Source organism: Paramisgurnus dabryanus, chromosome 10, assembly GCF_030506205.2.
Source record: "Paramisgurnus dabryanus chromosome 10, PD_genome_1.1, whole genome shotgun sequence".
Lineage (NCBI taxonomy): Eukaryota > Metazoa > Chordata > Actinopteri > Cypriniformes > Cobitidae > Paramisgurnus > Paramisgurnus dabryanus.
Window position 1 is genome coordinate 13782251 of NC_133346.1, and position 22668 is coordinate 13804918.

Sequence of the window (22668 nt, forward strand, 5' to 3'; positions counted from 1 at the left end):
GAAATGGGGCTCATGCTTGTTTTGCAACAACGCTTGTTTTGTTTTATTTTTAATAATTTTAAGTCATCTTGAATAGCCCTTGTAAGTCTGTTTGAGAAACACAGGTATAAACCAAAACAGTCAATTTTTACGAAAACATAAATCAAACCCTACATCCAAATTTGCATACTATCAGTATTAAATAGTATTTAAATAGTAATCAGATTTCGCATGCCCTGAACTCAAAAGTCTATACTTTCCTCACACAAAAATCAGTAGTGTTTAATGGTCATCTCTATGTATTCTTGCATCGCCATCTAGTGGTGCAATATGAAAAGCGCAGTCCCTCAATCCCATCCTGCACCGCGAGCACCGCGCCGACTCCGAGTCCGAGCTGTCTGCTGCCAACACAGGGCGGACATGTTGGGGCGGCCTACTAGAGGACAGTACGGCATACATTTCTGATTTTACCGGCTAAAGTAGCGGCAAAGCAGGGACGGGACATCATGGATGCCGTCAACGCTTTTAATCACGAGGTTAGTGTGCTGTAAACATGAAGTTACCACCGTAAGATCTTGCTTTGTTGTGCACAAGCTATCAGTGTCTCCCAATGGCTCATGCAAGATGAAGGCCTCGCTGTTTAAAACACATACATGGATGCTGCCAAGTTGTGTTCGGTTTAACATACGAAGCTGTAGTTTGAAAATACATTTGGTGTTTTTAGTTAAGTTTTAGTCGGTTTGTTTGGCTCTTCTGTATTGGACGTTTCGCTAGCCATGGCGAGCAGCTAGCCGTTTAGCTTGTTGTGATGCTACTACACAGCATACTCAGTAGTTTGCCACTTTGCACGTTAGTATGCTTCTTTGCTTGTATTTACGCATTAGTTAAGATTTATTAATGCACTTTTGATGCAAAGGTTTTGAGGAGACGGGACCGAGTGTCAGACTTATGAGTGTTTACATTTAATGTTTACATTGTAAAGACACGTTACTGTGTCCTGATGCTTTGAATGTTCATCGTTAAATAGTTTATATGCATATCAACCTGTTACGTTAGAAACATTTATGCTTACGTTATTAAAACACGTTATTAATAGTTTTTATGTTGATTTAGGACTGCACTTCACACTTGTGTTACATTTTATTCTTTCTCCCCTGAATAAAACAGTCGTAATAGTTTTACATCATGATTTCCAGCCTATTTCTGACCTATAGTTATATAGCTTGTTGTTGTTAATGTGCCTTTAATACTTTTATATGTTAATGAACTGTTAAGATTGAAATTTGTAGATATGGGACTGTTTATGTTAATTATTTATAAAATTTCTTTACATAATATGTGTACTTTGCGATCATTTTATAATGTTTAACAGTTATGAGATTTACAAACATATAATGCACAGTATATATGAAACTAGCCCTTAAAGGGATAGTTCACCCAAAAATAAAAATCTACCATCATTTAATAATGAAGATATTATGAAAAAAACAAACAGATCTGGGGCACCATTGACTTCCATAGTATTATTATTTCCAATTATAGAAGTCAATGGTGTCAGAGAGCTGCTTGGTTACAAAGTTTTTTTTATCAAAATATCTTAATTTGTGTTTAGCAGAACAAAGAAATCTATACACGTTTGGAAGTGAATAAATAATAGCATTATTTTCATTTTTGGGTGAATCTTTTTAGTTATGGTTTTATTACAGTGACCATAGTTTACCATGAAATTTGAGGTAATACAAATGGCAATTAGTCTGACAAAATTGTCAAAAAATTTTTTTAATGCAACAGTATATTTATTTTCATTCTATGTTAAAAACTATGACTAGAGCTCACTATTAAGTTATAATTATTATATTATAAAAAAATTTACTAAACTTTTTATAAGTTTAAACTTTTAATTTGTAATTTCATATTGGAGGTTTTAAATATTACATATGTTGGTGTGTGGTACGTATGTGTGGTTTGTTTGTTTTTATGTGTGTGTATGAGGCCTCTACTGCAAACAAAATCTACCCATTAACTTGACTTGACTAATGCTGTTTATGTTGACCAGGGGGTCACTCTTTGCTTAGAGGTTAGTAATATAGTGCTGTATGTATGTTGCGCTAAAAAATGCCTTTACCTAAAAAACTGTTATAGTATCAGATGCTGATACTATTACTGTTAGTTTCATTGGCATTAAATCCTAGGTTGCTTTCATTCCAACAAAGCACCGAGTAGTAGACAACACATCAGTTTATGAACATACAGTTATGATTTACTTCTTTTATTACCACTTATTATCATAATTTGCCTCCCATGCCTAAAATAAATGTTTGACTTTATTGCAGTTGTTCTCGTTGATGGACACTAAGCCTCCCATCTCGAGGGCCAAGATGATCTCTATCACCAAATCTGCTATAAAAGCCATTAAAGTAAGTTTGTCTTTATTACATTGCTATAGCGCAGTATTAATACTCCGCACAAATGACACTTGAGGCTGAGATACAGAACAGATGGCTGCTATTTTTGAAACTATATTTCTAAATACACTGAAATATTCAAAGTCTTCTCTTATTATTTTTTCAGCTATACAAGCATGTTGTCCAAATTGTTGAAAAATTCATAAAGAAGGTAAGTACCCTCCTAAACACTGATATTATGTATGTTGGTCCTCTTAGCTTATTGAATGCATGCGTACATGTACTTTCCTCCTATCAGTGCAAGCCTGAGTACAAAGTTCCAGGGCTCTATGTGGTGGATTCTATCGTGAGACAGTCAAGGCATCAGTTTGGAGCGGAAAAAGATGTCTTCGGGCCCAGGTTTACCAAAAACATTACAGGAACGTTTGAAAACCTGTGCTTGTGTCCCACTGAGGATCGGGTGAGGAAGCAACGTCTTACCAGTTATACCTTTTTGTATGGTTTAAATAATTAAAATAGCTTTTTTAATGTGTTTCGTTCTTTATGTTTCCAGAGTAAGATAGTGAGAGTGTTGAATCTGTGGCAGAAGAATGGAGTGTTTAAAATCGAGGTGATCCAGCCTCTCTTAGACATGGCAGCTGGATCCAGCAGCTCAGCTGAGGCGGATGACGGTCCTGATGCAGGTAAGGCACAGACGTGTCCAAAAAACATTGTTCTCCCGCTTTATACGGTTCACGTATAACACAAAACTTATTTACGAATGCCTTTTTTTTTTAGCAGCATCTCCGCCTTCTCCCGTGCGAGAGCAGGAGTCTCATCCTGTGGTGACGTCAAACTCCATTGCAGCAGCTGTGCCTCAACTTCAAAATTCGGATGCTTTTGCAGCCGTTGCTCAGCTGATTCAGTCCTCTCAAGGACAGAAGGTTAGTCACACCCAGATTGATTCAATTTTGCTTCATGTCCAGTGTTTTCGAGATTTTAACACATAATGACGGGCTTAAAGGAGGGGTGCATGATCTCTGAAAGCCAATGTTGATATTTGAAATCACTTAACAAATACGCCCCTACTCCAATAGGATCTGGACCACCTTTTGATAGACACGCCCCTTATTGCTGATTAACTACAAGTGTGTTTTGGTAAATCATGCACCCCACCTTTAATTCAGTTAATTTAATTTTAAGCCCAGATGAACCCTGCTTTGCCGTAATGGCTCATGCATCATTATTTTAGGCTTTTAGGTACTGCATGTAAGTCATGTTTATACTTTCTAGAGGTTTATATGTTTATTATTTTTGAAGCTTCAGCAGATTCTGCAGAACTTTCAGGCTCCAGGAAAACCTCAGTCTCCAGCTGTGGATAACAACAGGAGTCACATCCACCTGCAGGCTCAACCAGTGACCGCAGCTCCCTCCACCCACGTACATCAGCACCAACACCACACACCACAACCGGTGGAGAAGAAGGCCACTTTCGACACAGTGAGTGCATTTACCTTCAGCAGTGATGGCCTTTCGCTAAGCTGCGCCCACCTTCGGTAACTGTTGCCCACTCAAACAAGCTTTACAGAATGCAATTGGAATGACATTTTAATAAATGTTTATATATATATATAACTGATAACAAGTTCCTAAAATTTCTGCAGTGTATTCAATGTGGTGCTGTAAAATCACTTGCTGTTGCTTCTTATTATAACCTGAACTTAAAGGGATAGTTTAGCCAAAAATGGAAATGTGACATTTATTCTTTAGCTGTGAATCATTAATCACAGCTTAACGTCGCCAGCTAAAAGTGATATTAAATGAACTCCGGTAAGGTAACTTTTAATATTACAGGATGCTACTCAACAAAATGTAGCCTTATGAGGGGGCGTGTACACAAACCTGTATAAACGCGGCTTAAAACAGCAGGTGGATGCCGACTATGCGCTTGTCAGCATTTTTTCAGCTAATCGCTTTGGTTGCTATTATACTTTTGCTTTTGTTTATCAATCATAGAATGATGCGCAGGGTGGTTGTTGTGATATTTGAAAAGTTTGGTTCCAAAACGCGATAAACGGCATTTAAAGTAAATTGTTAATTTTATGCAAAATCCAATATCCGGCGTGTTATTCTGTCATCTTTTTTTACCTTTTTTCCCAAAAATGCGATAAACGCCAGTCCTCCTTTTCTGCAGAATGCAATAAATCCGCTCAACAAATCACAGCGCACCAGTCCACAATAATGGCGGCGGGTTGAAAACACACAGAATCTTAGTTTTTCTCATATACTTTGTACTTCGTGATCAACAAACAAACAAAAACAAAATAATACTTTGATGGCATTGATAAACACGTGGTGGTTTTCTGTGGTGGCAACAAAATGTTGTTGCTTGTTCTTACACGACAGCATCAAGCTTCTGTCATGCTAACACATTGACCCCAGGGGATCTTATGAAAAATTTTCCATTATTTTACGTGAAGTCAACGAAAATTGAGCAGGACCAAAACATTTGACAGCTGATCGCTGTAAAAAAAGTTCAGTGACAACGTCTCAAGTATAACAGCAGCGATGACAGTGTTCTTAATATGACAAAGTAAGTGTTTTGATTAATGCCATTAATGTTTATTTTTTTATCAGTGTATACCACTAGTCAACTAAATGAATATAACATGACAAAGATGAATGCACATTTATACAATGATTCAATAGATTTATTGAATTTTGTGGAAAAAATAATCAGTTTTTATAATAAATCTTTGAAAATCAAATTATGGATTTGAATTTTAAATGTTATTATAACCTAAAGATGCTATGTGAAAGTTTGTAACAGAAAATAGTGGTTTTCATCTTGTTACTTTCTTGGTATAGAAAACACGTTTTACCCAAATTAGTCAAAATGGATGTATTCATTTGTCCTGCCCCCCCAACTGTGATTGGACGGCCGAGTGAGAAGTGACATTGATGAGCTGAGATTTTCACTAAACGTTAAAAAATGTTCTCGCTGAAAAATAAATGCCACCTGCTTTTTAAAAGCGTTGCTCTTCCATAGGAAACAATTGAAAACACGCCGGCATAAACTTCTTGGTGTACACGCCTCCTAACACTATTCCCTGTTTGTCTTTTTTTTAGACACTTCTTGACCGATTTGACTATGACGATGAGCCAGAAACTGGTGAGGAGGTCAAAAAGGATGAAACACAATCTATTCAACCTAATATGTAAGTGCCGGCTTTTTTTCTGGAATGTGTAATTCATTAAAAAAACTGCAATCCATATCCCTTGGTCAGTTTCGTGTTGCATTTTTCATTTATCATTTCTTCACAGAGGATTTCCTGAGCAGACTGCCGCAGGTTTTCCTCCAACAAATCAGATGCAGCACTTTCAACAACACATGATGGGTGTATCGCAGCACCAACAGGTACGTGGCCTAAAACTAATATTAACATGCGGTTTAATGTTACCTGATGTTTTCCTATAATTAAATCAACACTTTGGTTCTTGCTGGTGTGTGCTCAGGTTGTTATGCCTTCAAATGGACAGGTCCAAGGGTTTGGTCTTATGACCTCACAGCCTTTCCCAGGCATGATATCTCAGATGGGGCAGCCACACGCAGCTTTCCCCCCTCAGAACGACACCTTTAACCAGATCATGGCTGGACATCATCAGGTAAAATTATTCGTGAATCATTTAGTCTGTCATGAATAATTTGTTATTATAATAATAATCATGATACCAATCTCATAGGAAATGCAGACAAATTCAGATGCAACTTCGAGTCATTACCCCGATGACAAAAGGTCAAGATCGCGCTCAGGGTCAAGGTATATAAAACAAGCTCAACTAATTTTAAACCATGTTTATTTGTATTTTGAAGCCTCATACCAAGGCTAGATGCTATCATGACACTAGTCCTGAGACTATAGACGTGTTTTTCAGGTCTCCTAAAAGAAGAAGGTCCCGTTCGAATTCCCGCGGCAGACGAATGCGCCATCGCCGTTCTCGATCCCGTTCGCGAGAGCGGCGGCATCATTCGCCTCACTCACGGTCTCAGGAAAGGAGAGATAGGGAAAGAGAGCGAGAACGACGACAGAAAGGTCTCCCGCCTGTAAAGGGTAACACTCTCAGTGGTAAGCAAAGACGCATTTATTCCTGTATCCAGCAGCGCCACTGATCTCATATATATACTTGTCTAAGATTGTACAGTTAATCTAGAATTATATTTCTCCCATTCAGTGTGCAGTACAACCCTTTGGGTGGGTCAGCTGGATAAAAGGACGCATCAGCAAGACGTGGCTTGTCTGCTAGAAGAGTTTGGCCAGATAGATTCAATTAACGTAAGTTCAATATAAAGGGTTACTGTTTTCTTCTTAAAACGGTGACATGCCATTTTAGATTTCTCTGCTCACATTTTTGTTTTTGGTTTGGGTAGATGATTCCTCCTCGTGGCTGTGCCTACATTGTCATGATCCATCGTCAAGATGCCTATCGAGCTCTGCAGAAGCTTAGTAGAGGTCCAAACAAACTTAACCAGAAAGCTATTAAGGTACTAGACAATTGTTTTTCAATAGTGTTAGGTTTTAAGCATGGTTACTTTGTAACACTTGCACAGTAGATCCTTGCATGTTGGGAAAGTTCACCCAAAAATGAAAATTCTGTCATCGTTTTCTCTGAACCTGTATAAGTTTCTGATAAACGCAAAAGAAGATATTTTGATGAATGATGGTAAGCACACAGCTAATTGTAACCATTGACTTCCATAGTAGGAAAAACAAAAACAGTGTGATTCAAACTGTGTGCTTACCATCATTTAGCAAAATATCTTCTTCATCATTTATCACATTACTTCCATATTTGTTTTCCTACTATGGAAGTCAATGGTTAAAGGGATAGTTCACCCAAAAATGAAAATAATGTCAAAAATGACTCACCCTCATGTCGTTCCAAACTCGTAAGACCTCCAATCATCTTCTGAACACAGTTTAAGATGTTTTAGATTTAGTCCGAGAGCTTGCTGACCCTTCATTGAAAATCTATGTACGGTATCAAATGTACATCATCAAAGTAGTCCATGTGACATCAGTGGGTCAGTTAGAATGTGTTGAAGCATCGAAAATACATTTTGGTCCAAAAATTAAAAAAAATTACGACTTTTTTCCGCATTGTCTTCTCTTCCACTTCTGTTGTGAAGCGCATGCGCAAGACTACAGTCACGTGACTGCAGCCATGCGGATGACATGTTATCCTCAGACAAGTTTGCAAAGTTTTTTTTTTCAAACTTAAAGCATGCATCTCCCTCAGACTGTAAACGAAGCCTGGGCGCACAAAAAAAACAGCTGGGGCGCACCAGATAACACGTCAGCTGTGTCATACGTCATCTGCAGTTATGCGACTTTAGACTCATGCATGCACTTCACAACAGACACGGAAGAGAAGACAATGCTGAATAGTCTTAATTTTTGTTATTTTTGGACCATAATGTATTTTCGATGCTTCAACACATTCTAACTGACCCACTGATGTCACATGGACTACTTTGATGATGTTTTTATTACCTTTCTGGACATGGACAGTAAACCGTACGGAGATTTTCAATGAAGGGTCAACAAGCTCTCGGACTAAATCTAAAACATCTTAAACTGTGTTCCAAAGATGAACGGAGGTTTTACGAGTTTGGAACGACATGAGGGTGAGTCATTAATGACATTATTTTCATTTTTGGGTGAACTATCCCTTTAAGGTAGCTGTGTGCTTACCATCATTTATCAAAATATCTTCTTTGTGTTCATCAAAATCCAAAAACTCATACAGGTTTACAGCATGAGGGTGAGTAACTGATGACAGAATTTTCCTTTTTGGGTGAACTACCCCTTTTCCCTCGGAAGAAACCCAGGTCTTTTTTACTCTTTTTTTTTTCCTCCCGTTGATGAGTAATCTCGTCAATTAAGAGGGAACGTTTTCCTGCCAATGACGAGTTTTTACGGCAATCCCTATTTTCGCTATTATCCACCAGTTTGGCACTCTTACCTAACTTAATAAAACACTAAATTATGCATTATTATGTTTCTTCAGATTGCCTGGGCTCTAAACAAGGGCATTAAAGCAGAGTTCAAGCAGTTCTGGGATGTGGAGTTAGGGGTCACTTACATACCCTGGTCCAAAATCAAACAGGAGGACCTGGATGTGTTTAGAGAAGGAGGGATGTTGGATCCTGATTCTCTTGCACCAGGTAGCGGTTTGATTCCCCTTTGCTACTGGTTTCCTCTAGAAATTTTTTTTAGGAGTGATGATTTTATTAAGCATTCGACTTATTTTTGTTGACAGAGTGGAGAGACTCTCAGAGTGAGCTGGAGAAACCAGAGGAGTCCCAGAATGGCAGGGCTGATGTAAGGAAAATTGAGGAGACACCTACAGTTGTACCTATGCAGGTAAGCCCAATTATTTTAATATTCAAAAGTTACAATTTATCTTTCCCCAATAAGAAAGTATACAATTTATTTATTGTTTGCTATATTTCGTTTTAGCCTCAGGTTCCTCCTGTCCAGCCAATGGGAGCAGTTGGCGTTCTACCGCCAGGATTCCACGGACACATGAATATGCCACCCCCGTCATTCCCACCAGGGGTTCCCCCACCTCCGGGCCATTTTATACGGCCAGGCTTCAATCCCATGCAGATGCCACCGGGTAAAACTCAACACAATCACAATATTGGTGCCTATTTAAGTTGTTAACAGCTTATTAGATAAAGGAAAATATGCATGTGGTGGATCAGGATCGAATATTTATTGTTTGAAAAACTTTTTTCACTCAGCATATTAACTTAGAAACTTGTTTTTTGGGTTATGCTTCAGGATTTCTGCCTCCAGGTGCCATGCCTCCACTGGGCACTCCTGGACCTCATCCACCTACAGCAGGGATCAACATGCCTCCAGGTATGACATTAGCTTTTAGTTTTTATTTACATTATTGGCATCGTTAAGCTGATTTTTCCCATAATTCATTTGCAGTTGGCGGCTCAGTTGAAGACCTGTCAAGTGATCCGGCAAGAATCAACAATGACGGAACAGATGGTGAATCTCATCATCTTTTATTTAGAAAAGCTGTACTTTTACATATTTTTTCAACCTATCTGTGTTTTAATCTGTGCTTTCATGCATTTTGCAGGAAATCAGGTGCCTCCTGGAGGTCCACCCGGGATGGGCATGCAATCACCACCTGGTCTTTTAGGTTCAAGGCCAGGTTTAATGCCTCTGCAGCGCCCCCCAGGGATGCCACCCCCACACATGCAACGCTTCTCCATTCCACCTCCTCGACCTGGCATGCCACCCATACATCCACAGATGATGCCACCCAGGGGTCCCCCTCAAATGATGCACCGTGAGCCACCACCCAGAGGTTTTGGCATGCCGCCCCCTCCTCATGGCATCCGGGGCCACTTTCCTCCTCCTGGACCTCCCTTTATGAGACCCGGCGGTCCAAGACCAGATGGGCCAAATGACCACGAGGGCAGACCGTTCAGGGGCGAGCGCCCTGGGCTAGGAAGGGGAAGAGAGCGGGAACAAGAGTGGTTTGGAGGGCGCCGTCCATTCGGGGAGGCTCACGGCGGGGAGAGGTCAGAAGGTCGAGAGCGATTTGGAGGCTGGCATGAAGAACCGGATAAACAAGGCGGATGGGAAAGAGAGCGAGAACGGAGTGATTGGAGGAGTCCAGAACGAGAGAGGGATCGAGCAAGGGACGGTGGTGAAGAGCGGAGCAAGCGCTCGACAGGGAGTAGAGAACCAGGGACTCGAGAGAGAAGCACACGCTGGGATAAAGACGATAGACTCGATCGACTGGGTCAAACTGTCGAAGAACCCACGGAGAAACAAAATCAAGATTCAACCAATACCAATGAGTCCAATGCAAACTCTGCTAAAGAACTTCCTGAAGCCATAATAGACTCAAAAGTCTCAGAACCTATAGCAGAGAACGAATCTGTCCAACAAACACATACAGAAGAGTCATAAATGGCTCTAAATGTATACATTAAGTGTCCCTGAGTCAAAGACCTTATAAGTTTTTCCCCATGTCAGTGCTAATCATGAAAACTGCTGGCTGATTAAGAAACAACAAAGCAGCGTTACTACACCTGCTTGGATGCTTTATACATGTAATACTTGGTTTTTCAGCACAAACCAAGATTTGTTGAAGTTAATTGTATTTAGCGTCTTTGGCACACGTGGAGCGTTGCCTTGTGAATTATTGTCCCAGCTCAATGAAGCTTGAATGTTGTATTAAAACAAAAGAAAAAGAAGCGATTAATGAATTTCTGCTGTAAATATGCTAACATTACTCAAATAATATTTGTAGATTTTGACCTGGAGTTGTTTTTTTTTCTTTCAGTTATATCCCCGTTGAGTTTCAGTAAAGGAAACATTGACTAAAATATGACATTAAGGCCCCTTTGCTGTAATGTTTTTAACTTAATGTTTACAACATACAAGAAATAAGATGTTTTTATAATGTTTACGTTTCTGGATGTAGGAACTTCAATATTTCAGCGATAGGGAATTGGTTTTAATAAAATATTTTCATACCAAATGAATGAACTTTTATGCAAGTAGCTTCTGTTTACCCTAGCGTGTTTGATAAGTTTGTGCCAACTGGTAATTCTAGTAATAATAAGGTTAAGTTAATGATGATGATGATAATGAATAAACTGACCACAATTCGCTGGGCCATATGCCATACACAACCAGTTTGCCTCGATTTTGTTGAATTTATCGTGTGACACCTATCACAAATTTATCAGTGGCTTCAGTAAAGAGCGTATTACCACGTGTGAAGAACAAAGTAACAACCATGTGATAAATAAATAAACAAGCATTTATTATATATAAACACATAAGTTTATCCTGGTGCAATGCATCAATAGGACTCGAGAAGATGCCTTGAAATGTGCAGCTTCCTAAAACCGGAAGTTGGGGCGGGACATGGTGAGTAGCTCCTCCCTTTTAAAATAGCCGTTTAGTTTTTCATAGCATGGAATATTTTTAATGTAATAGAATAAAATATAATACAAATATGAACCGTGAAACATTTAAAACCTTCTTCCCAAACGGTTTATATTTTATACACTGCATAGTATAAAATTAAAAGCAGCATGAAAGATAAACGTCAACTCCATATGACACACCTGACTTTTGACCAATCAGCGTCCGCCTGTCTATTCCGCGCCTCGATTGGTTAGTTCAGCTCAGGCTCCACCTTTTCTTATCAAACATTATCGAGTTCTCTGACAGTCGTAACTTCGTCGCTTTGTATAATCCAAAGGAAACATGCCATCAAAAGCGGTTTGCGTGCTCAAAGGAACCGGTGAGGTGACCGGCGTTGTCCATTTCAACCAAGAGGTAAAAATGCTGTGTTTTTTGCGCGTGTAACTTACGTTTTAATGACGTTCTCGGAGAGGCTTGCACGCACGCTAGAAGCTAACCTGCAAACACAGCACGAGCTCATTCAGACCGTTATGAGATTAATATTAAATTGTGCAACAAGTGATTTGCTTACAGTTGCATTACAATCAGTGTGGTATTACTGCGTAAACTGTGTTTTTTTGCTAAATCGGCTAATGAACTAGAGTGACCTTACGTGTTAATTAAGTGATAGTGAATCTCAGTGTAATTGGATGCGGTGTCAAAATGTGCAAAAACGGTAGTACACTTAAATGTCGACCTTTAATATGGTGGCAGGTTGGCGTTTAGGCAACGCCCCCTGCACGCGCATACATTTATGTCCTAATAACAGATTAAGTGTTCTTAACATGAAATTGCCACGCGGTTTACATCTTAAATTCAATTATGTATGACTCCGGTGCATAATGGAACTAACAGTTAGAAATATGTTGAAAAAAACAGAATTAAAAGTTTGCTGAGTCATTATGATGGCACTGTTTGATGTTAAAATTTAGCCAAGTAGGACATAGATTATAGGTTACAATTCACAATTTTTATCTATAGCTCAGGTGTTTTTAATTCGTCAGCCGAATCCCCTTGACCTAAGTTACGTGTAGTGCCCTCTAAGAAGTTTTTTTTTTTTCATTATAATATTATATAATTAATTTACGTATTATTGGACCATCATCTTGTAACTTATCTTTTATTTCAGTTTTCTGTAAAGGTCACATGACAGATTAAAAAAAATATATTTAAATTATTCATTTACATTTTAATGATTTAATTATAATTGTTCGTTTTTTTTCATCAACTTACTAACCCCCTGCAGTTCCCCCCAGTTTGGGAAATGCTAATCTAGCTAGCAAGACGTGATGTTGTGCTAGGTTTAATGTTAAAGGGATAACGTTAGTTAACCCAAAAACGAAAATTCTGTCATCATTTTCTCACTGTCATGTTGTTACAAACCTGTATAAATAAATTTTTCCTGATTAACACGAAGGAAAATATTTTAAGCAATGTTTGTAACCAAACTGACCATGAGCCCCATTCCCTTTCATAGTAGGAAGTGTAAAAAAATACTATGGAAGTGAATGGGGCTCATGAACCGTTTGGTTTCAAACATTGCTCAAAATATATTCCTTCGTGTTCATTAAAACAAAGTTATTTATACAGGTTTGTAACAGGTTTGTTTGCATTTTGGGGTAAACTATCCCTTTTAAATACAAAGATATTTTGTTTAATCACATCATACTTCATTATTACACCCTTATTTTGAAGTAGATCTTCACATCTGTCAGTACATATGCTATTCACAAATTAAAAAAAGTTTTAGTTAAACTAAACAGACAAGTAATGTGTTTGTGTTTAGGATGGTGACAATGCTCCAGTGACGGTCTCAGGCGAAATCTCTGGTCTTACACCTGGAGAGCATGGTTTCCACGTCCATGCTTTTGGGGACAACACAAATGGTGAGAGCACCACTGCTCCTTTCATGGACCTCGAAATATAGGTTAATCCTATTAGGCCTTTTAGAAAAAGTTAAAATGTTCATCAAAGGCTTTGTTAGTAAACAGAGAATGTCATTACAGTTATAATTGATTCCATAGATGAGCTTTTATTTCCTGTGTGTTGTATGCAGGCTGCATTAGTGCAGGACCACACTACAATCCTCACGATAAGACTCACGGGGGACCCACAGATGCAAACAGGTGGGTTTTTGATGATGTTGCAGACTTAGGAAATGCTGTAAAGATATATGGTAAATAAAACTTGCAAAATATATCATTTATGCATTCACGGTTTATCTAGGTATATATTCAAATTTCACTTTTTAATGTTTAGTTTTTGCTCTCTGTAAAGTCTGCCTATTCACCTTGTTGTAAAATTACACAAACTTCCCTTGCATACTTATGGCATATGTAAAGAGCAGGAAATCCACTTTAACATGCATTTCTCAATGCTTAGGAGGTCACATGACATGTGTAAAGTTGTGACAGTACAATAGTACAGAGATACAATCAAATGGTACTATGAACATAGAAGGGGGGGCTAATGGTTAGAAGTCAGGCATATAACCGAAGGTCACAAGTCTCACGGCCATCAGGTTGCGACTGAGGTGCGCTTGAGCAAGGCACCTAATCCCCAATTGCTCACCAGGCATTGCAATGACCGCTTTCCTGTGTTTTAGCAGATGTGTGATTTTATTACTGTAATGTGCCTGCTTTAGACATGTCGGCGACCTTGGTAACGTGACAGCGGGTGCTGACGGTGTTGCAAAAATCAACATTGAGGACAAAATGTTGACACTGAGAGGGCAACACTCCATCATTGGGAGGACCATGGTGGTAAGAAAACGAGAACTGAATTACATGAACTCTCACAACTTAATGCTGCATATTTAAAAATAAATCTGTGTACTTTGCATGTACTTGAATACAATGAATTGTTTATTGTGTGTGCTTGTGTGTGTTTACACACAAATACTTAATGACTGTTGTTGCAACATTACTCATGAGTTGCACTGTATATGGTTTATGAGTGGCACATCTAATGCCTGTTTACCAAGAGATATTAAAGGACAAGTTCGGTATTTTAGACTTAAAGCCCTGTTTTCAGATTGTTTATGGTGAAATAGAACGGTTTTGACTGAAATTTCGACATTTTCGGCTGCCCTGAGAATTTTTGCGTGTTTGTTTCAGCTCAGACCTCTACAATGGGTTTAATGGTGCACTGGAACAATCCTTCCTAAAATGCATTAAACTTTCGTTTACAAAGACGTGAAACTCACCGAGTGGTCAGGGGTGTTCACTGGTATGCTCACACAAAAATCGCTCCAAAAGACGCATTCCAACAGGTTTTATCGTAGTGTTTACCAACTCCATTTACTTGTATTAGATGTGCTGTGAGGTACGGAATTACTCCGCGCCGGGAACTTTGTTTCTATTCTTGCAATTGGCAAAGGCGGATTAGCGCCACCACCTGGGCTGGAGTGTCTATTATTCAAGCGCTAAGCGGAAGAATGTACGGGTGTGAGGCGTTTGGGAAAATAGGTCAACAAGTTAACAACGAATGCTAAAACAGCTGTTGGAAAGCATCTTTTGCAGCGATTTTTGTGTGAGCATACCAGTGAACACCCCTGACCACTCGGTGAGTTTCACGTCTTTGTAAACGAAAGTTTAATGCATTTTAGGAAGGATTGTTCCAGTGCACCATTAAACCCATTGTAGAGGTCTGAGCTGAAACACAAACACGCAAAAATTCTCGGGGCAGACGCATATGTCGAAATTTCAGTCAAAACCATTCTATTTCACCATAAACAATCTGAAAACAGGGCTTTAAGTCTAAAATACCGAACTTGTCCTTTAAGAAATGATAGCTGTTGAGAAATACATATGCAAATCTTGTTGATGCTTTGAATGTGGCTATTTACAAATTCTACTTGGAAAAATGATTTTTACAGATTTGTTATGCTTGTTGTTACAGTTTTTTACAGACGCTAGGACACATTTCTCAATACTTAGGTCACTTTTGCAAAACTCTTCACGCAGTTCTCATAACCAATTTTCAGCTTGGCAAAGCAGTTCATTTCACATTCAAAATGCACTACAAATACCAAAACACTTTATTCAGGTCTCAAATCAACTCATTCTTTCAGAACACTAGCAAAGGTTGACAGCCGACAAACACACTTTGTCACCCACAAATCAATGACCTAAAAAACACTAACAACATGTAGCATTATCAAATGTTTTCTTGTGTAAAACAAGGACACATCTCTGTTTATAATTCACTGCAATATATTTTACTGGAATGAATCAGACTTGATGCAGAATTCGTCAATTTTTTATGTAGTTTGTTTTAAAAATTTTGTAATTTATATACACACCATCCACGGATACAGATACAATAGTAATGCTAATCTACTCGGTCTTCTCCATTTGGCCAATTGTTTTTATAGCATTTAATTTTAAGATTTAAAATATATTTCATTAAAATATAACTGTAGAAATGTAGCAAATTTCAGTCTTATTCAGTTTTGTATTATGTTATTATTTTGAACATAAGTTTAACAGTTTTAAAAACAATATGTAAGGATGTGCAAATTGCCCTGTATGTATAAAGAGTTTTGGCAGTTGTTGTGTCTGAATGAGAAAAGAATTCATGAAATTTGAGAGATATAGTCATTGAATGCATTTTGTGCCAAAACAATGATAATTGATCCTCAGTTTACCCCACAAAGACTCCTGTTGTGCTCACTGTGTGAAGAGTTTTGCAAAAGTGATCTAAGTATTGAGAAATGTGTCCTAGCGTCTGTAAAAAACAATGTGGTCTAATGTCTCTTCTCGGGTGTTTTTTTTTTTTATAAAGATTATAAATGATTATTTAACAAAACTAAACTTAAGGTAATTGCAATGACTTCAAAACCACAAATTGACCACAAATGTATTTTAGCATTATATATAGTAGTATATTATTAGGGATGCACCGATAGGATTTTTTTGGGCCAATACTGATTTAAACAGACAAATAAATATCGGCGCATCACTATATATTATGAAATAAATGTTACAAATGGTAAAACAGAGTAAATCTAAACTGAAAGCACAAATTAAAATAAAATGGAAATAATAACCCCATTCTGATTCGTGTATGTTCTGCTCTAGATCCATGAGAAGGCAGATGACCTGGGTAAGGGTGGCAATGAGGAAAGCCTTAAAACTGGAAATGCTGGAGGTCGTCTGGCCTGCGGAGTGATAGGCATCACCCAGTGAAGCCCAAAGCCAGTTTAGAAACCTCGGTGACCAATTGCCTCCTGAAAGCACTTAGTTTGTTAAATAATTCATTTCTATTTTTACAAGATAATGTTCAAAGAGTAGTTTAGCCATACTCTACATGTGCTTTCCGTAATGCACTTCTGTATGTTTGCATCTGTAAAGTGACTTTCATTTCTGACATTTGCTTTACAAAATAAACAAGACAGTTTACCATGTTTGTTGTGTCATCGTGTGAACTATAGACTTATGAAAAAGTTGTAAACCGGTTCCTGTTACTTGAATGAGTACTGCTTTTGTATTCATACATTCCCATTGTAATAAGTTTCTGCCATAGAGCACGTCTACTGTTACTACAATAAAACTATTGTAACATCTGAATAGTGATCACTAGAAAGCAAGTTGTGTAGTTTTAGTAGGAACCGTATCTGGGGCAACTGTGATATTTTGAAAGCTTGCTGCCATGGTAAATGTTTCTAAGGGAAGTGTAACTTGTTTGACAAGTTCAGGCCATTATTCATTGTTTAGTTTATACCACTAGATGGTGCAGTGTTCACATGCCTGCATAAAAGGCCCACACTCAGCTGGGACTGTATCCTTTAAAGAGGTCCTAATTTATACCATTTAGGTACACATATGTACACTGTAAATAATCATTGTTGCACTTACATTTTCAAGTTTAAACAACTTGAAATGAGAACGTTTTTGTAACTTTTAGAAGGATCTCTTGTCAGAAATTCAATATAATATACATAATTATATTATCAGTGGTGTATAAAGACCTTACATAATGAACTGTATTGTTTTTATTACCTTATTATGAGCAGTTTTTTATTTCCATACATCATGGGTCCCATTACATGAAAGTCGCCTCTATGTTTCTACAGTAGCCCTAAATGGACAAACTCTTCTACAGAGCGCGTTTCGTTCCTACAATGACATGTTTGTCCTGTGGCAGCTACCATATGCATTTTCAATTTAAAGGAAAACGCCACAGTTTTTCAATATTTTACTATGTTCTTACCTCAACTTAGATGAATTAATACATACCTATCTTTATTCAATGCGTGCACTTAATCTTTGTACAGCGTGTTGTGAATGTGTTAGCATTTATCCTAGCCCCATTCATTCCTTAGGATCCAAACAGGGATGAATTTAGAAGCCACCGAACACTTCCATGTTTTCTCTATTTAAAGAACGTTACATGAGTAGTTACACGAGTAAGTATGGTGGCACAAAATAAAATGTGGCAATTTTTTACCAGATAAAAATGAGAACTATATTGTATGGCGGAAGAGCACTTACCGTAGTTTGCAGCACTTCGACATTCGGCGCAATAATATTGACGGAAGTTTGAGCGAGTGGGGGAGTAGTCAGGTGTGATGATGTTACTGCGTGCCAAGGTCTAAGTGCTCTTCCGCCATACAATTATTTTTATTTGCTTTAAATAGGGAATACATGATCTGTTTAATGGCTTCTAAATTCATTGAGGCGTCAAATTCACGTCTACCGCGTCTAGTTTGTGGCTTGAACATTTTGAGTTTACTCGCTTCATTGGTGAGTGTAATTCTAGTCATCAAGACATTCACGTGGAAATTCGCGTCATGGGAGGGGCTTCTGCGACTCTGCTCACTTCCTGTAATCACATCACTACTAGAGCAAGTTCCTGAAAGGTTAACGTGGCACGTTTTTCCGCCAAAGTTCAACATTTTCCACACACACGTTTGCCGCGGCAACGCTCAATTCGCGCGAATAAGGGGGAATCAGGTCTACCGTGCCACGCTAAATGCCTCATTCGCGCCGCAAGACCTCCATTGACTTAACATTGAAATCAGTCGCTTGACGCCTCTACCGTGGCTGGTGTGAACGCAGCATAAGGAATGAATGGGGCTAGGCTAAATGCTAACATATTTCACCACGCACTGTACAAAAAATAAACTGCACGCATTGAATAAAGATAGGTATGTATTGTTTTGTCTAAGCTAAGGTAAGAACATAGCAAAATATCGAAAAAATGGTGGTGTTATCGCAATATCAAATTCTCACCACTAGATGCAGCTAGGATTTACACACAACACCCAAGCTAATTTAACTTAATTTTTATAATTTATAGCAACTTCTTTTCTAGTCAAGAAAGACAAAATGAATGATTAAGTCAAGTCAATTAAACTTGACTTAATCGATTAAAGTTTGTCCCTGTGAGGTACTATTAGGCACTTTTTAGGTTAAACATTTGTACTTTTTGAAAGGGTGCAGGTGTGCCTTCAGTACTTTTCAAGTAATTTATTTTGACATTTTTAAGTTCATAATAATAAGGTTTATAATTGCATAAGTGAATTGATAAATATCTAACCTTTCCAACTTGTATCACAATTGCTAATGGTAGTGATAGCATTTTAAAGCAATTTAAAGATTTAAAATGTTTTTCTGTCTTGCAGGTAGTTCCCCTTCAATTTATTAAACATGTGGTCATGGGCATCGAATCGTGAAATATATAAAAGTAACCCCTCTGAGTTCTTGAGATTGAACTCTTGTTCTATGAATATGATTTTAAAGTGGGTGGTCGCGCCCTTGACATCAGACTCTATATCTGATACCGCTATTAAACAGCTGCTCCCGCCGATGCAGGCCAGCTTTTGCAGATGGCTAGCGGATGGCTGCTGAAATTACATGCTCCAAAACATTTTTTTTTTTTGCTTCTTTTAATGGGCAAGTCTCCCGTGTGAAGAAACTTGGCATTTTCAGTTTCCTCTCCAGAGGAAACGAGATTCCTCACATCCCCAGAGAGTAAAAAACCTGCAACCTACAGAGATGAGTTTCACACTTCAATACAAGCCTTACAGTCAATTTTAATATTTATAATAAATGTCTGATGTTATGGCACTCACGCAATACCTTACATTTCACACACTATGCATGTGTTGATTTTAGTGGTTGTACTGAACTGCCAATTCATGCCACCTTCTCAAAGAGAATAAAAAACAGAAATTGCTCCTTTACTTGGTAATAATTTCTTTTGCACATTGAAGTTGGAACAGCATAAAAGACCTTAAAATGTTTTGAGGAAGCTCAATTTTGGGCCTCGGATGAACAAATGTTCAGAAGCATACAGAGTCACTGGAGCATGATGAGTCAAAATGCTGGTATAAATAGCATCAGCATGGCAGGCCATGAATAATGAAGAAGTTGCCCGTCTCACAGGAGCGAGAAGGCACAACTCACAGGCCCTACCCAATATCAAGATGGGCTTCAGGTGGGGTGTGCTTTGTTCAGAAGGGTTGAGACTTTTTGTTTATGTTTGTGTGAGAGATATATGAAGGTTACTGTAAAATACTTTTACTGTTCATGTCTGTCTACATATAATTATTGTTTTGATACCAAGACTTGGCTTGAGGCTGAATTGTAAAATTTCCTCCAAAACAAAAAGTTTATAGCACCCATTGTTTAGTTCTTCAAACACTCGTGCCTCAGCAGGAATGTACAAAAGCTACAAGAAGGTACAAAAGTTGTCACTGGGGTGGTAAAAGGTGCTTCCATAGAAGACAGAGGTACATATCTGTAAAATGGTACATATTAGGACCTTTTAAAAAGGTACCGTCCCTATGACAACTTTTGTACCTTTATTTTGGGAGTGTACGAGACTACTTGGTTACTTCTCTGGCTTTTTTTAACAAAATAAATCATTTTATAATCGATTACCTGATGAGTCACTTGTACTCATTGTTTCCTAGCAACACAGTTGGATATTTTAGATCCTTGTAGGTGGAAAGTACGTATTGGTGGGGATGTTTGGTTCGCTGTTATTGTTACATAAGAGCTCCCTACGCTTGAAAGAACCTACAATGGTTTTATTGAATCACTGACCCTTCTGCTTTATATTTAGGTCTCAGTCATCGCTTTTTTACATGTCCATTTGTACAGACTGAAATAGGATATGCTTTTGTTTGCATAAGCCCGTCGCTACTAATCCTCGGATCTTGCATTCAAGACATCCTTTATTTTATTCCCCACTGGCTCTTTTATAGTCTGGAGATATTTTTGAACCAATGTTAGATGTCTATGCTAGAGGTCAGATGCCATGCATGTTCTTCATACTACGAGGCAGGGGTCAGTAAAAGCTCACTTACAAATAACTGCAGAATCTCCCAGACCAGACCTTTGCTCCCTTGGTATGCGTGTTATTTAACCAGAATCTCGACATGTACAGTGCCAGTGATGTATAGGGTTGCTGTGTGGTCCACTTTCAACCACATTTACTGCCTGAAAAAGTTTCAATGGGCTTCCATGTTGTATAACTCTTCGTGAAACCAGTACAATGCCAAAAGCATCTCTTTGAATGTAAGCTGGACATAAACGATCCATATTTATGTCTGCATTTGATATATTTGCTCCACATGTTAGGTAAAATTACTATCAACTGTTCTTAAATTTTTAATCTTGTTGGAAGAAAACATGAAATGTGTAATAGCAATAATTCTTAAGTGTTTTAATTTGGCTTTTTGTGTGTTACATATTTTTCTAGACTATGCACTCTTAGAAAAAAAGGTACAAAAGATGTCAATGGGGCGGTACTTTTTCACGTTTAATACAGGTGCATATTGGTACCTCAAAGGGTAGATATACTAAATAAATATTTTGGCACATTCATATTCTGTCTACAAAAGTAATTTAAAACGTTTATACATACACCTTCAGATTTTTATAAAACATTTTATGCAAACATTTCAGTCATTTCAACTTTTGAATGGTTGTGTGCATTTAGTTATGTAATACTAAAGCCTTCTTATATGATGTCGAAACTATATTGTGTTTTATTTGGCATGGCATTAAAGGTATGTGCTTGTTTAGAGATACTCGTTATCTTATCAAAGTCTTGCTTTGGGCAGGTTCTCACAGCCGTTACAAAGTTTGACTTTCGACCCTACGACGATGGTCCATATATGCAGACAGGGACTGATCCTTGGTGTAAACTGATCTTAGCAAATCAATCAATCAATACAATAGCCAAGCCGATCAATACATTATCACATATACAGTCTTCTATGCAATACATCCCCAAAGTCTTAGTACATTATATATTCCTTCCAAAATTACTTTTTTCTATAGCAGCCATAAATCCATGTGCCAAATAAGTTTGGGATTGTGGGACATTCCCACATAGTGCAAACAGAAAGTAAAATAAAAAAAACTTATTGCACAAGATGATAATATAAGGTCAGTAAGAGTACTTGCCTAAACTCATACCAGCTTCATACTTTGACTCTGTTTTACATTTACCCTATTTGTTTACTGTAGGGTTGGAGGATTCTGCAGAAGTTCTTATTTAAATAGCAGTTATTTAAATTTCTAATATTAGCACAAAGGCGAATGACCGTTGCAGGTGTGGCCACAGAAGAGAGAAGAGAGAGGTGGAAACAAACAGGTTTACAGCTGAACTTGTAAAAGGGTGAGTTAGAATTGTTTACTCTCTTTGTTTATACATGTGTTTGAATCTACATAAGAAAGCATTATTTGTTTGCCTTGCATGGAAAACAATCGTTCTTCATATTTGCATATTTATTTAGAAACTTTTATTTATTATACAGAGCAGTTTTGTTTATATTGTGTTGTGTATCAGATATATATTTAGAAAATAAAAACAAATATAAGCATTTATATTTTGCATAAGGAACCCCATTTTCAATTTGTTTATTTTTACATTCAAAGTGTTTGTAAAATGACAAAAATATACATATATTACATATTTGTCATGTACATTACACTTTTGTAACATTAGAAAATTTGTCGCTGTAATAATATTATGACAACATCCAGCACCATTCTCAATAGTTTCAACCACACTGATAAATATACTTTCCATTAAAATTAGCATACATCAATGGCAGTAAAATAATTACGTTAACCTTAAATTTTTCAAACATACATATTTAACAATTGTGATAATATACACTACTATTAAAATAAGGTTATACAGGGGTTTTTGCAGCGATGCCATTTTTGGTTCACCAAAGATCCTTTTCATTCATCCTTACATAAAAAAAAAGAGATAAAAAGCTTGCATACACTTTAAAGAGGTTTTTGCATCTGAGCTCTTCAATTCCTTTC

The 22668-nt window shown here is 37.7% G+C and overlaps 2 protein-coding genes across 5 annotated transcripts; both read left to right on the forward strand.

The window, feature by feature from the left end:
- Positions 1–370: 370 nt before the first annotated feature.
- Positions 371–10944, forward strand: scaf4a (SR-related CTD-associated factor 4a). Of its 4 annotated transcripts, none has more exons than XM_065290733.1 (20): positions 371–515; positions 2313–2396; positions 2551–2595; positions 2683–2844; positions 2938–3067; positions 3162–3307; positions 3684–3863; positions 5493–5581; positions 5688–5781; positions 5880–6029; positions 6108–6184; positions 6300–6490; positions 6597–6697; positions 6793–6906; positions 8433–8589; positions 8685–8788; positions 8885–9044; positions 9212–9292; positions 9368–9430; positions 9525–10944. In XM_065290733.1, the coding sequence occupies exons 1-20, from the start codon at positions 486–488 to the stop codon at positions 10364–10366; spliced, it is 3000 nt and encodes a 999-aa protein (XP_065146805.1). In that variant the 5' UTR covers positions 371–485; the 3' UTR covers positions 10367–10944. The 4 variants fall into 4 exon arrangements, with proteins under 4 accessions (XP_065146805.1, XP_065146807.1, XP_065146806.1 ...); XM_065290735.1 differs by having other exon boundaries at positions 8891–9044; XM_065290734.1 differs by having other exon boundaries at positions 3165–3307.
- Positions 10945–11591: 647 nt separating this feature from the next.
- sod1 (superoxide dismutase 1, soluble) lies at positions 11592–16781 on the forward strand. The gene is made up of 5 exons (XM_065290732.1): positions 11592–11749; positions 13161–13260; positions 13431–13500; positions 14019–14136; positions 16456–16781. Exons 1-5 carry the CDS (start codon positions 11678–11680, stop codon positions 16561–16563), a joined length of 468 nt encoding a protein of 155 aa, XP_065146804.1. The 5' UTR covers positions 11592–11677; the 3' UTR covers positions 16564–16781.
- Positions 16782–22668: the final 5887 nt, after the last annotated feature.